Below are 13649 nucleotides of genomic sequence, written 5' to 3'. Positions count from 1 at the left end.
TTTTGGGAATCATGTTTTTCATATTGAACAGCAACAGTAAATAAGTGAATGAGTGTGGTTGCTGTTATTATATTCCATGTACTTATTGTGTGTTTTTCTAGCAATGGCGTCTGATTCCGTACTTGGCGGCAGCATATGCTCTTGAAAACTTCACCAAATCCATCTTCATGAACTTTGTTGAGTTTCAGATTGGACAAATGATGAAAGACAAAAGTGACACAGTGAGTAAGCTTCAGCATGTGTGTATTTAGAGCGCTCAGTTTGTAATGAAGTAAAGTTTAATATATCTGTGTTTCTCAGGCAGAGATGGGCAGAGAGATCCATGCAATTAGTTGCTCCAGCAAACCACTGGGATCATGGACTGCTCAAAGAGGCATCCAGGAGTGCCGGGAGGCCTGTGGTGGACACGGATACTTGGCCAGTCAGTCTCTCGCTCTCTGTCTCAATATCACTCCTGCACATGCTCACTTAGGGCTAGCTGTCTCTCAGGAGGGCAGGCAGGTCATCTACTAATCAGAACGTTGGTTTGATCCAAGTCTCCATGTCAGCTATTGTCCAATATATTAATGTTGAACTTAAAATAATCTGCAAAGCCCTCTCAAAACAGATTAGTGAAGATAACGCCCCTCACAATGCATCCTGACCAAACCGGTTTCATAAAAGAGGCACTCATCCAAAATACTACGTGATTATTACAGAATCTTTTCACTTTAAGCAGCATGTTTCCGGTCATATAAAGGGCCACACACTGGATCTTGTTTTCTCCTTGGATTTAACTATAATTGATGTTTGTGTGGAGGGTTTCCATGTGAGTGACCACAGCTGCATATTTTTTATTTTGTCATTTTATTTGGATCCAAGGCGAATTATAAACCAGGATGCTGCTGAAAGGTTCTCTGCCATGTTTGATGCTGATTTAAACTTATAGTGATGTGGACTCAAATGTTTCATCCTTCAACAGTCAGTGTAACTCTATTTTACACATAGTGGCACCTCTGGAAACAAGTACTGTCCTATGTTTAAATGTTTGTCCTTGGATAAATGAAAATATTAATAATTTGATTATTGCTTCCGATCATATGATTTAAGAAATTAGACAGCATATCAGCCTTTTAGGTCTGTGAAGGTTCTCAGTCATCCAGGTCATCGTAGTCAAAGGAGTTTGCAAAGAAAAGCGTCTGGACTTCTTTAAGTTGCTTGAAGACGTTTCACCTCTCATCCGAGAAGCTTCTTCAGTTCTAAGGTCAAATGGCCGAGAGTCCCAGATTTAAACCCAGTGGGAGTTTCCCCCCAAAGAGGGACAAAGGACCCCCTGGTGATCCTCTAATCGCCTGAGCCAAGGTGTGAAAGTGGGTGTGGGTCCCAATCAGCCAGGGTTTCGGGTGAGCTCATTGTGAAACCTGGCCCCACCTTATCATGCGAATTCCTGAGGTCAGATGGCCCAGGATGTGAGTGGGCGTTAAGGCGTCTGGGGAGGGAACTCAGAACTGGATTATAGATGGCAGACAGCCATCTATGTCCACTGTGAGCGACCTCAGAAACCTCGGTGTCATATTCAACAGTTCAATAGAGCGTAACTCCAAACGGCTGGTTCAGAACTGTTTTTATCATCTAAGGCAGGTGTGTCCAACTCCAGGCCTCCAGAGGCCTGGTAATGAACTAATCATTTGATTCAGGTGTGTTGACCCAGGGTCAGATCTGAAACTTGCAGGACACCCTGGAGTTTGACATCCCTGATCTAAGGATCTTGAGAACTTGAGATGATTCTTCATGCTTTTATTTCATCCTGTTTGGATGATTGTAAAAGTCTCTTTACTTGTTTCTTTAGACTGTGCAGAATGCTGCAGCAAGACTTTCAGTTAGCCCAAACAGGTCACATATCACTCCAGTTTTAGCTTCTCTTTATTGGTTGCCAGTAAAGTTAAAGTTAAAGTTTTGGTTCAGGGAGCCTCTAACTAACAGTCACCGACTCTGGATCCAGCAAACAACCCCAGACCATCACACTTCCTCCTCCATGTGTGACAGTTGATGCCACGCACTGTGGAACCATCCTTTCACCTACTCGATGGTGTACAAAGATCCTGTGTGATGAATCGAGGATTTCAAATGTTGATCCATCAGTCTATAAAACCTTCTTCCAGTCTTCAGTAGTCCAAAGGGAGCATTTCATGGCACAGACGAGCCTCTCAGTCTTATTCTGACGTCTGGCTTTCTTGCTGCAGCTCGTCCTGTCAAACCTGCAGCTCAAAGTCTTCTCTTCACAGTAGAAACTGACTTGCTTATTACGACCACTATTAAGCTGTGCTTGAAGCTATTGTCCTGTGAGCCGCCGATCACACAACTGTTAACTATGTGTCTTTGGGTCTGCCAGACCTCTTCCTGTCACAGTTTGTTTCTGAGTGCCTTTTGATGGTGAAGGAATCAATTCACTGACGACTTTCTTTGAAATGTTTCTGTAGGAAAGACCTATATTTTTGAGTGTTATGATGGTCTCTCTCTTCTACTGTTAATTGCTTTTTTTCTCGCCATTTTTGTAGCAACATTGTTCTTCTGTCACTGAGAGAACACCTCGGATGGTTCTGTAGAGAACAGCTGGTTTATTCTCCTGCCTTCTGTCTCTCTGGTGAACCTCCTTGGCTGGCCAAGGCTGGGAGCCTTTGCTTGGCAGTTTCCAAGGCCTCGGGAATGGACAGCTTGCTGTACTTGTTAGGCACCTTCTTTGTTGCACCTTTCTGCAGTTCTGATAGTTGGCTAACTTCCCTCTTTGCTACCTTGATCTTGGCCTCTAGTCTCCTCTATGGAGGGTACTGCTCTTTGTGACTGTTGAGCTTGTAGCCAAGCATCTCACTGATCACTGCTGCTGTGGTGTAGATCTGCTGAAATGGCCTCGGTCCGTAGGAGAGAGGAAGAGAGAAATCTAAATCACACTAGCACCCTTTGCCTTCTTCTACGTCCACTTGCACACAGTTTTTGAAGGAACTGGGCTGGTAGGTTTTCCAAACATCTCAGAGAACTAAGCACAGATCAGGATGTCGGCTTCCTCACATCCTTCTGTCTGTAATCCCAGACACACTCGATGATGTTGAGATCAGGGCTCTGTGGGGGCCGGACCATCCAGTACTTCTTGTTCTTATTTACGCTGACGATAGCTCTTCATGACTGGCTGTGTGTTTGGGCTCATTGTCCTGCTGCAGAATATATTTGGGGCCAATAAACCATCATTTATATCATTTAGTTTTCTTTCTTTGCAGCATTTTTCACACCTGCCTAACACTTGTGCACAGTACTGTATATAAACCAATAGCTAACTGTCAGTGTTTCCTTTTTTATTTCAGTGAATCGGCTGGGTGATCTGCGTGATGACAATGACCCAAACTGCACATACGAAGGAGACAACAACGTACTGCTGCAACAGACCAGCAGCTATTTGCTCTCCTGGCTCCATGCAAAACAGTTTGGTCAGTCCTCTGTTCACCAATAGATTATAAATACCTGCAGTAAAGGTCAATAAATGGGCTGGGTCAGTCACGAGAGCTTCTCTCTTTTGTGTTTGGTTATGGGGGGTCAGATGGTGTGCGGATTGAGTCTCCCTTTCACACCGTGGATTTTCTGGAGGAGTCTCAGGAGATCCTCAAAAGCAGGTTTACTGCACTCACAGTGGACGACTGTGTGGATTCTGCAGGTACGTTACTTTCTGCTACAGCTTCAAATCAACTTTTACATGAGATAGTGGAATTTCTTCCTTTCAGATCCTCTCATATACTAAACCTTTTAAAGCAGAGCGAGATTTGCAAATGAGGTAAATCCCATGTATGATTTTCAATATGTTCCACAAACAAGAGTATAGTGAATTTTAGTCACTTAGACCTGAAATTGAGCTTTACATTAAATGAACAAATACAGTCTGATTGTGATCTGTTTCATTATGTATATCTATATGTACGTCATATTTTGATTTTATTTTGAGATAACTGAGATGTTGCTGTCATGTTTATTTGTTCTGTGTATGAAATCTGGACTGATCATCAGGTAATGTTAGAACATTGTTTCATATCTTTTAAATTATTGTGATTCTAAAACATTATGTATACATAAGTGACGACTTTAAAACAGATTAGACAAGTGTGGGGATATTATTGTAGCAGGTCACAGGTGTGTGTGTGTGTGTGTGTGTGTGTGTGTTTATTCTTTTTTTTTTTTTTAAACAAAAGTCATTTAAGTTTTGTTAAAGTTCAACAGTTTAATTGAGCAAATATGACAAACTTTGCCACAAACACAAAAATATGAGTTAAATTCATTTGCCTGCTGACCCAGTAAGAAACGGGCTCCCTCCTCAGGATCTGGGGTCAGTTTCCTTTCTCAGCCCTCTGCTGTGGGCCTGAGAGGACCCCACACTGCACGCTGGTCCTAATCCAACACCATCGATGTGATTACAGAGGGGAGGTGGGGAAATTTAGGAAAGAATGAAAATAAATAAAAAGGGGGACTGATCGAGACGCATGTGTCTGAGCCTGCTTCTCTGCACTGTAAGCTGCCTGATTGTGATTTATAACAGTTGGCCATAAACATGTAAATGTATCTGCCTTTCTGATGTGACTGGTTCAGCTTGACTACAGACTATATTATTCAAACCTTTCCAGTGTAGCTAACATCCTCCCCTTTATCTGTCAGTGCCTTTGGCAGCCTATAAGTGGCTTGTGTGTTTCCTGCTGGAGGAGAGTCAGAAGAGGCTGGAACAAGAGCGAGCGTTGGGCAACGATGACTTTGAAGCCCGTAACAACTGCCAAGTAAGACAAACGACTGTGTGCAGACACACACATACACCAAGTTTACATCCAAAACTCTGATTCTGGTGGCATTCAGCATCATATGCTGCTTCACTGGGACTGGCTGAAGTTTGGACAGAAACTTGATGCTGTTTATCCAAATCAGACTGAGCTAAAGGTCGTTTGATTTGGATTCATCGAACTGAGATGAACTCGCGTATGAACCCAGTATTTGAGATGACCTGTTACTGAAACAGCCTGTGCTGCTGTCAGTGTTGGGCCTTGGAACTTGATTGCCTTTTTTTCTTAGTCAGCAGGAAGATTTTATGGTCTGGGGAAAAGAGTATGAACACTATGAAATGTTCTGGCTGAAGAAACTCTAAGAAAGAGAAACTCTAAGACTACTGAAAACCTTATATCTTCTACTCAGGATGTAAATCATAGTAAACAGATCAGGTCAGAAATATTCAAAGCAGGCTGTGCAGCACCATGATGCAGACATTAACCTGTATCTGCAGTACTGTATATACTGCACCAAAAGTTATAGAAACCAAACGGCTCCCCTGATTCCTCGATCCATGGAGTAGTCAGTAGTGAGGCAGTCAGTGTACTTGATAATATTTGAAATGTGACATTTGGGGACTGCAGTGTCAACATCTCTTTCCAGAATGAATGTCTTTGTTTCTCTGGACAGTCCACATCCACAGAACACAATATATACACTGTATATACACTCCCATTACTTTGTGCAGAAGAGCATACTTCTGTCTGCAGTCAGCATAGTTTCCTCCACTGTCTGTTGCTTCTGTCATGTGACCTGGGGTAGAAGGAGACTGAGTCCTAAAACAGACGTCAGAGCTTTTCTCTATTTCCTAATATCCATCCATTTCCTCCACTTATCCTTATCAGGGTCATGGGGGGTGGAGCCTATCCAAGCTGCCGCAGGGAGAGAGGCGGGGTACACCCCAGACAGGTTGCCAGTCCATCGGGGGCTAGCATATTTCCTAATGATAAAGCATTTTTGTTCTTAATCAAAGATAAATCAAAATATAACTTTGATCAATATATAAAGAAGAAATGTAGTTTGAAATATCTGTTCTAATGTCTGAGTTTTGCGTGCTTGTGCGTGCGTGCGTGCGTGCGGTGCAGAATGAGGATGAAAGCGACACACTAACCTCAGAGAACGTCTGACTTACAGAGAAGTTTATTTTAGGCAACAAGAACGTGCCTGAAATAAACAAATAATAAATAAATAACCTAACAGAGTTTTAAAAAGTAAAAGAAAGTATTACTCTGTATTTGAGCTTAAATGTGATCATGTTACAGAAATGTTCGTGTGAAATTACACAGATCTAATTAGAATTACATAAACTGAGTGAAACATGAAGCCAAATGTGACTGAATGTTTAAACGTGATGTGAACTTGAATTCTGTTAAGAAAAGCAAAGAAACTGTAATGAAGTGATTTTAATGTTTAAACTTTGTCTTAAATCTCAGAGTCAGAGAGAAGTAGAAAAAATGTGGGTGGACACTGATGGTCGGATGGTCAACATGCAAAGATGTGACGTCCAGTAGGAGAGAGGGGGGAGAAAGGGTGAGCAGGTAAAGTGGGGTGTAAAATAGATTTGAGCTTCTTCCCTTTTGTCTTCTGTGAGATGAGCAGTTCAGAAGATCTCAGAGGGTCACAGCTGAAAATTGCAGCAGTAGAGGGGGAACTGCAGTCCGACCTGTGCAGTGATTTTCTAATTTTTGGCTTTTCATCTGCTCGTTTTTTCTGTGCTAAAAGCTTAATTCAGAAGGATTTTGATTTACATCATACGTCCAGGAGCTTTGCTGTCGGGTGATTATCATCAGTGTGGAATAACGGGATCATTCTGTGCTCATCCTTTCTCCAACCTCCTGTTACCAAACATAATAAGTCAGCATTAGCTCAAAGCAGATTAGTTAGATAAGTATAGTTTAGGTGATTTGATTGTTATTTTGTTAGTGCTAAGTTGCTTCAAATAGTGAACATTACCGTTTCACCAAAGATGAAAAAGTGAAAGGTAGAAGTCTGAATATTATTCTTTAGTGGGACAAATACAGGTTACCCTAGCCATGATAATAAAAAATAACCTTTCCTTGCTGTCCAGGCTACTAAAATCATCCCAGAAATAACAAGTGGGCAGCTACCGCTAACAGATGGGACTGATAGGATCTGATTTAGGCTGGTCAGGTTTCTTCATACCAGGGTGAGCAGGTAGTAGGTAACCCACATCGGCTCCAGTTAAACTCTGCTTTATCTACTGGTAGATAAAGGATCAGAGGTTTAGACTTTTTAAAAAGCCAAAATCAGCTTCCTGTAGAGGAGTTTTGTGGGCCTACGGATTGACACGTCCAGTCTTTGTATCTTTATCTCATTAAGACTCTTGAGAGCAGCACCACACCATGAACACCTGCACATGGTTAGATTACAAATAAGCCGTTTCTGTGTTTTTATGTCTTCAGTGTACTTACACAGACTTTTAAATTAAATGTAAATGTATGTGTACAGGTTTACTACTGCAGGTCACTGGCCATGGCCTACATTGAGCACACCTGCCTGCAGAGATTTCATGAGCTGACCACTAATCAGGACACACCAGCTGGTCTCAGACCAGTATTAAGGAAACTTTGTTCCTTGTATGGGCTGTGGAGCCTCAGCAGCCACATGACAACACTGTACCAGGGTATGTAGTGGGCTCGATGCTGTATACACGGAGAAATCTTCATAATAGTGATGTGGTAACAGTGTTGTTGTTTCTAGGTAATTACTGGAGTGGACGTAAGCCTGCTGAGCTGGTCCAGATGGCAATCCTCACTCTCTGCTCCCAGGTACACGAGCTGCTACCAAAGACTGAGACAGAAAGAGGGTGGAGCTGTTTATGGCAGATATACAGGAATTTGCTCAAGTATATAGAAATGCATATACATTCCTATGTATAAGGCACAGCTTCACTAATTATCAAAGCAATTACAAATGTGGTTGCTATAATAAGCAAACTTGCGCATTATGTACTGTCGTGTTTTTGTTCTTTATTCAGCTGTTTGTATTTATGAGTTAAGAGATGAGGAATAAAAAAACACATAAGTGGCTCCTTTGACAGAGTAAAGCAGATAATGTTACACATTGATCTTAAACTTGACATTTGACTATTTTGGTACCATGAAAGTCAAAAGTCGGGTATGCTTCAGGGTATGTCCACAACATGTCCCGTCCACCGGAGAAGGCCGTATCCTGGGTCTCAGTCAGATCTGCGATTCTCAACATTTGATTTCTAAACACAAAGACAGCGAAAAAACTCAAAGCTTCAGAATCTGTTGGTGACCTCAAAGTGACTCCATCCATCTTATGGACCCTGTAGTTATACACTGACTCGTATGGTCTAACAGTGCCTTTTTATTGATGTTATCCGTCTCACTTACTTGTGCTCTCCTGTACTTTGGGAATGTCTTCATAGAACAGAAAGACATTGAAGAAATGATGGCTTAGCTGATGCAGATCTTGACCTGACTGTAAAATCTGCTCTCTCTCTCATAGCTAAAGGATGACGCAGTAGCCTTAGTGGATGTCCTGGCACCCACTGATTTCATCCTCAACTCACCTATTGGCTGCGCTGATGGACAGGTAAATGCAAACAAACACAGAAAATCTAGTTGTATCGTAAAAACTTTGCTGTGCATCAAATTTCAAGGACGTTGAAACATTTCACTTTTATTTATATTTGGCTACATCGTAACACAAGTAAGTGCAGCACCCTACAGATAATAAGCATACGAATCCGTGTTAAATAAGTGAAGAAACACTTGTCCTCTTCCTGCAGATTTACAACCACCTGTGGTCCACAATAATGCAGGGCAGCAAAGTGCTGGAACGTCCATCCTGGTGGAAGGAGTTCTGCTCAGACAAACCTGTGCTTGGATCTCTGCGGCCAAAACTCTAAAAGCCAGTCGTGCTCTGCAAAGGATCTCTGCATGTCTGTCCAGTGTCTGAAGTTTGTGTAAAACTTAAAATTTGCTTGGGCTCAAATTCCAACAAGAAGCTTTTATTTTTTTACATGTCACACTTACATGTAATAGATGGTGAAATAGATGCATTGTAATATTAAACAAAGATAATCAAGTAAATAGAAAATGCAGTTTTTAAATGACAATTTAATTAAGAGAAAAAACCCTGAAGCCTGATTGGTTGTGTCACTTTATGCAGCAAAAACATGAATTTTGCTCTCTAACACAGAGCAGATTGTTGGGCCATCAGTTCATGCCCTGAGGCTCAGGCGCACTCTGGCTATTCAACAGCACTATGATCTGAAACACGCCCGCAAGTCCACCTCTAAACGACCGAAAAAACGATTTGGGCCAAAGTCCGGACTTAAATCTGACTTAAAACACTCCAGGGTGGCTGATTTCTTTATTTTATTTCATTGCAAAGAAGACTAGGCCTAAGTATACAAAAGTTCCTCCACAGTAAGGTGAAAGACTCACAGCCATTGATTGACATTCTTACTGCACAAACAGTTACCTGGTTTCGGAGGCAATTATTTTATTTAATTTTTTTACACAGGCTTAGGTAAGTTTAGCTTTTTCCCTTTAATAAATGCAATTAATTAACAACTACATTTTGTGTTTACTTGGGTCTTTACTGTCTAATATTAAAATGTATTTGATCTGGAACATAAGTGTGACAAATATGCAAATTATAGTATAAATATATATACAATTATCTAAATATATAAAGAAGAGCAAATACTTTCATAGCACTGTGTTAAAAAAAAAAAAAAAAGCTGTTTCTGTGCTGTGATGAGCTCTGAAACCTGACTGAAACTCTTCAAATAAATCATTCCTCTGCAGATGATCTGTTAGCTGTTTGACAACTACTCTTTCAAGGATGTTTGATATGAAAGGAAGGTTGGAGATTGGCCTATAATTAGCTAAGACAGCTGGGTCTAGAGATGCTTTTAAGTAAAGGTTTAACTACAGCCAGCTTGAAGGCCTGTGGTACATAGCTGATTATTAGAGATAGGTTGATCATATTTAAGATTGAAGCATTAATTAATGGCAGGACTTCTTTGAGCAGTTTTGTAGGAATGGGGTCTAAAAGACACGTTGATGGTTTGGAGGAATTAATTATTGAAGTTAACTCAGAAAGATCAATTGGAGAAAAAGAGTCTAAATGAATATCAATGGTACTGAAAGTAGCTGTAGATAACCATTTCACAGATGTAACATTGAGTAATCTTTTCTCTAATGGTTCAAATATGATTTGTTTGTTGCTGAGTAGCTATGGCAGTTAATTTTTGGGCGTTAAATGTCATTGTTTTGTGCTTGGCTGCTGGTAAGTAAGGGATTCTTAGGTTCTCTATCCTTCCATCACAAATAGATGCTCTGAGATATGAACCCCTTTCACTAGTAGCTTCTACTAGCTACCAGCTAAAACAACTGCTTTAATAGTAGTTAAAGCTAAAATTAAGCATTAGATACTGTTATAGTCGCTTTTATCTCTGGCTCTTTTCTTTCCTTTTTTACTTTAGCTTCTTTTTCCTGTAAAATTTGCTTTTATTTTAAGGCTCATGAGTTGGCTAACAGTGTCGCTTTCTCCGACTCTGCCTTTAAACAACCAGATGATACACAATGAGACTACACTGTAGCCTTTGATCATAGCAACATATGTCAGATTCACCTTTTCATTTCTTTATTCAGCTTCATTAATGCTATTCTCAGTAATGATTAGCCATCTCGTCCAAGTCCATTCTGCAAAGTCCTGAAAAGAAGCATCCTTGAAACTTGGGTTCAAGCAAGGTTGTTTGATCTTTGTTCATTTTTTCTTTAGAAACCTGTTGAAGCATCCCTTTAACACTGTTCACAGAACTCTCCAACCTGCTGAACTCATCCATTGGTTTGTTTTATCTTGAATGTCATAACCCCAGAACAAGGTGACATAGGATTTTAAAATTCATACCAAAGGTGCAGTTTCTAAAATTCTTGGATAAGTTCACATCTCAGTGATCTTGAAGCCAAGATCAAGGTCAGAGATCAAGTGTCCTGAAAATCTAGATAACTGAATGTGAATGTGACAACTCACAAATGCTCACCGAGGATTTTCACATTTGTACTGCACGAGCATCTACAGGAGGGGAAGCAGCAGTCGCCAAAATTTTTACTGTGATCTAACATTTTTATTTTCTTTATTTTTAACCAATGTTGTTTGTATAAAAAATATTCATAGTATAAGGCTATCACTACATCCCCATGTTCTTTGTGTCAGCTGAAACCCTGCTGAAGTTTTTATACTGTGGAAGAACTCTGCAATGCTCAGGGCTGGAAAAGTCAAGTTAAAGCACCTCACTGCATAGCAGAGGTTTGTTCTATGGCTCAATTAAATAAAAGCTCAGTTTTTGAACTTGTTTATTTTTGGTTTTTTCTGAAATAATTCTCCAATTGTTTTAACAAAATGTATGCTTTTTAGAGAAAAGTGATATGTTTAGAGATGTTGAAAATTAAAAGTTAAAAAACTTGTCAAGATTTTTCAAAATTTTTAAACATTTTTTGACAAAAAGTTGATAGAGTCAAGAAATACAAGGTTTTACAGCAGTGTCTAGATGTTGGTCAGCTCAATTTAATTTTTGGGTGGGTGAACAATTTGCATTATTACATGATTTCATTTAAACATTTAAAATAAACAGTCTGAATCTCAACACTTTACTACTTAAAATCATCTAAAAGTCAATTGAAAACTGAAGTATATATCAGGAAATACGATGACCACAGAGACACAGACACAAATTTTTATCCAAACCGTGATCTTTGACTAAACCTAACCAAGGCAGCAAATGAAAAGTCTAAATCCTAAGTAAAAGTACCACACACAACATAAATCCCAGTTTCTTGGCTGCAAAACCAGATACCCCACAAATGAATATGGTCCTTGCTGTTAGGCAACAGTGCAAGTGACCGCAACACCGTGGTGTCTGCACTCTCAAACTCTTAAATAACAATAACAATAACAGACATGGAAAAAAGACTGAGACAGAGACAGAAAGGGAACACCGACCGCCGACCACACAGGGGAGGCATGGTAACAGAAACCTAAAGACTAGATGGCAACCCTACACAAAGCAGAAACATGACAAGGAGAACCAAAACCCAGAATACAAACTAAATCTTAGCATATTAAATAAACCAGAATCCAACGAGTCCAGACAGCTTGTCACTAGCTTGTCTGTTGTATCAGACCACATGTCTCATATGCCATGATGTGTCTGGGCTGACCCATGACCCTGTCACTTGTTCACCACTGTTTCTTCCTTGGACTGCTTTGGTAGAAACCCACCACTGCAGACCCTCTTACCCAGGTGGGTAGTCCTATGCTCGCCCATTTTTCCTGTTTCTAACACATCAGCGTTGTAGATAAAATGTTCACTTACTCCTTAATATTTCCCACGCACTATCAAGTGCCATCATGAAGAGATAATCCATGTAATTCTCTTCACCTGTCAGTGGTCATAATGTTATGCCTGATGGGTGTAAACCTGTCGAGTTGAGCATCCTGATCTATGTCTGTGAAGGTTCTCAGTCATCCAGGTCTTTCTTTCTCTCTCTCTCAGGATGTACCAAACTGTAGATTTTGACACTCCTAATATTGTAGCAATTTCTCTGATGGGTTTTTTCTGTTTTTGCACCTTAAGGAGTCTAAGGAGCTTGAAAAGAAAGGCGTCTGGACTTCAGTTAGGTCTCTTGAAGACGTTTCATCTGACAAGCTTCTTCAGTTCTAGGGTCAAATGGTGGAGAGTCCCAGATTTAAGCCCTGTGGGAGTGCCCCCAGAAGAGGGCCAATGGACCCCCTAATGATCCTCTACCTAATCACACGAGCCAAGGTAAAGGGTGTAGGTCACAATCAGCCAAGGTTTCGGGTGAACTCATTGTGAAACCTAGCCCCACCCTATCATGTGATTTCCTGAGGTCACATGGCCCACGATGTGAGTGGGCGTTAAGGCATGTGGGAAGCATCTCAAAACATGGATTAAAGACGGCAGCCCTTCAGGCTTAGAGGGAACATTTTCTGCCCGGTGGTGTAGGGTCCTAATTACTCCAGGTTTGTGTTCCAGAGGGTGGTGGGAGTCAAAGAGGAGGTACTGGTCTGTGTGTGTGGGCTTCCGGTAAACTTCAATGTTGAGGTTTCCATTCTCTTCATTACGCACGGCACAGTCAAGGAATGGCAAACAGCAGGGGCGATTCTAGGATCAGAGCTTTGGGGGTGCTGAGCACCCAGAGAGCTTCCCAGCCAGCCAAGATAAACTTTACACATCACGATGAGACTTCTTCCCTGTCTCTGTCAGTCCCTGCATCCTTAAATGTCTCCAGAAGTCCCGAGTTCTCTCTGACTGTCTCCTTGGTGCATTTAAACCCCTGTTCCTCCCTGTCCTCGTCGTCTGTTGTCTTCGTCTCCGTTATCAGTCATCATAATTTTACCATCTCTGTGCAAGTCTGCAAATTTCTTTATTAAATCATAAGATTCTTAAATTCATCAAGTCTCTCTGTGCCTGGGTACTCGTCACAAAACATGACATCACTGTTTTGTACATTTTAACACAATTTATCCCCACATTAGTGAAAGAAAAACACTTTTTGTGAAAAGTCTGTAACAAAACCATCAAATCTGATAAAGTTTATTTAAATGCTGCAGAGAAGAATGGATTGGAATAAAAAAAATACATATATTAACCTTAATTACTGGTGGAGAATAATGCATGATGCTCATAGTGAGTAAAAAGTAAACTGAGTGCATTGTTTCGACAGAGATTCACTTTTAATGTGTATGTATAATATAATACAGATACATAAAAAATACACTCCAAAACCAGAAGA

The 13649-nt window shown here is 40.6% G+C and overlaps 1 protein-coding gene across 1 annotated transcript in view; it reads left to right on the top strand.

The window, feature by feature from the left end:
* The window catches only part of acox3 (acyl-CoA oxidase 3, pristanoyl), a 33544-nt gene extending 24254 nt beyond the window's left edge, over positions 1 to 9290 (top strand). The window contains exons 11-19 of the mRNA XM_013266255.3: positions 102 to 221; positions 301 to 421; positions 3336 to 3458; positions 3569 to 3682; positions 4672 to 4787; positions 7300 to 7474; positions 7552 to 7619; positions 8326 to 8412; positions 8609 to 9290. Of these exons, the coding sequence (XP_013121709.1) occupies positions 102 to 221; positions 301 to 421; positions 3336 to 3458; positions 3569 to 3682; positions 4672 to 4787; positions 7300 to 7474; positions 7552 to 7619; positions 8326 to 8412; positions 8609 to 8728 (1044 nt within the window). The 3' untranslated portion in view covers positions 8729 to 9290. The remainder of the gene's footprint in view (positions 1 to 101; positions 222 to 300; positions 422 to 3335; positions 3459 to 3568; positions 3683 to 4671; positions 4788 to 7299; positions 7475 to 7551; positions 7620 to 8325; positions 8413 to 8608) is intronic.
* Positions 9291 to 13649: the final 4359 nt, after the last annotated feature.

This window comes from Oreochromis niloticus, linkage group LG3 (assembly GCF_001858045.2).
Source record: "Oreochromis niloticus isolate F11D_XX linkage group LG3, O_niloticus_UMD_NMBU, whole genome shotgun sequence".
NCBI lineage: Eukaryota > Metazoa > Chordata > Actinopteri > Cichliformes > Cichlidae > Oreochromis > Oreochromis niloticus.
Note: the sequence above shows the minus strand (reverse complement) of the source record. Positions and strands in the feature narration are given on the sequence as shown.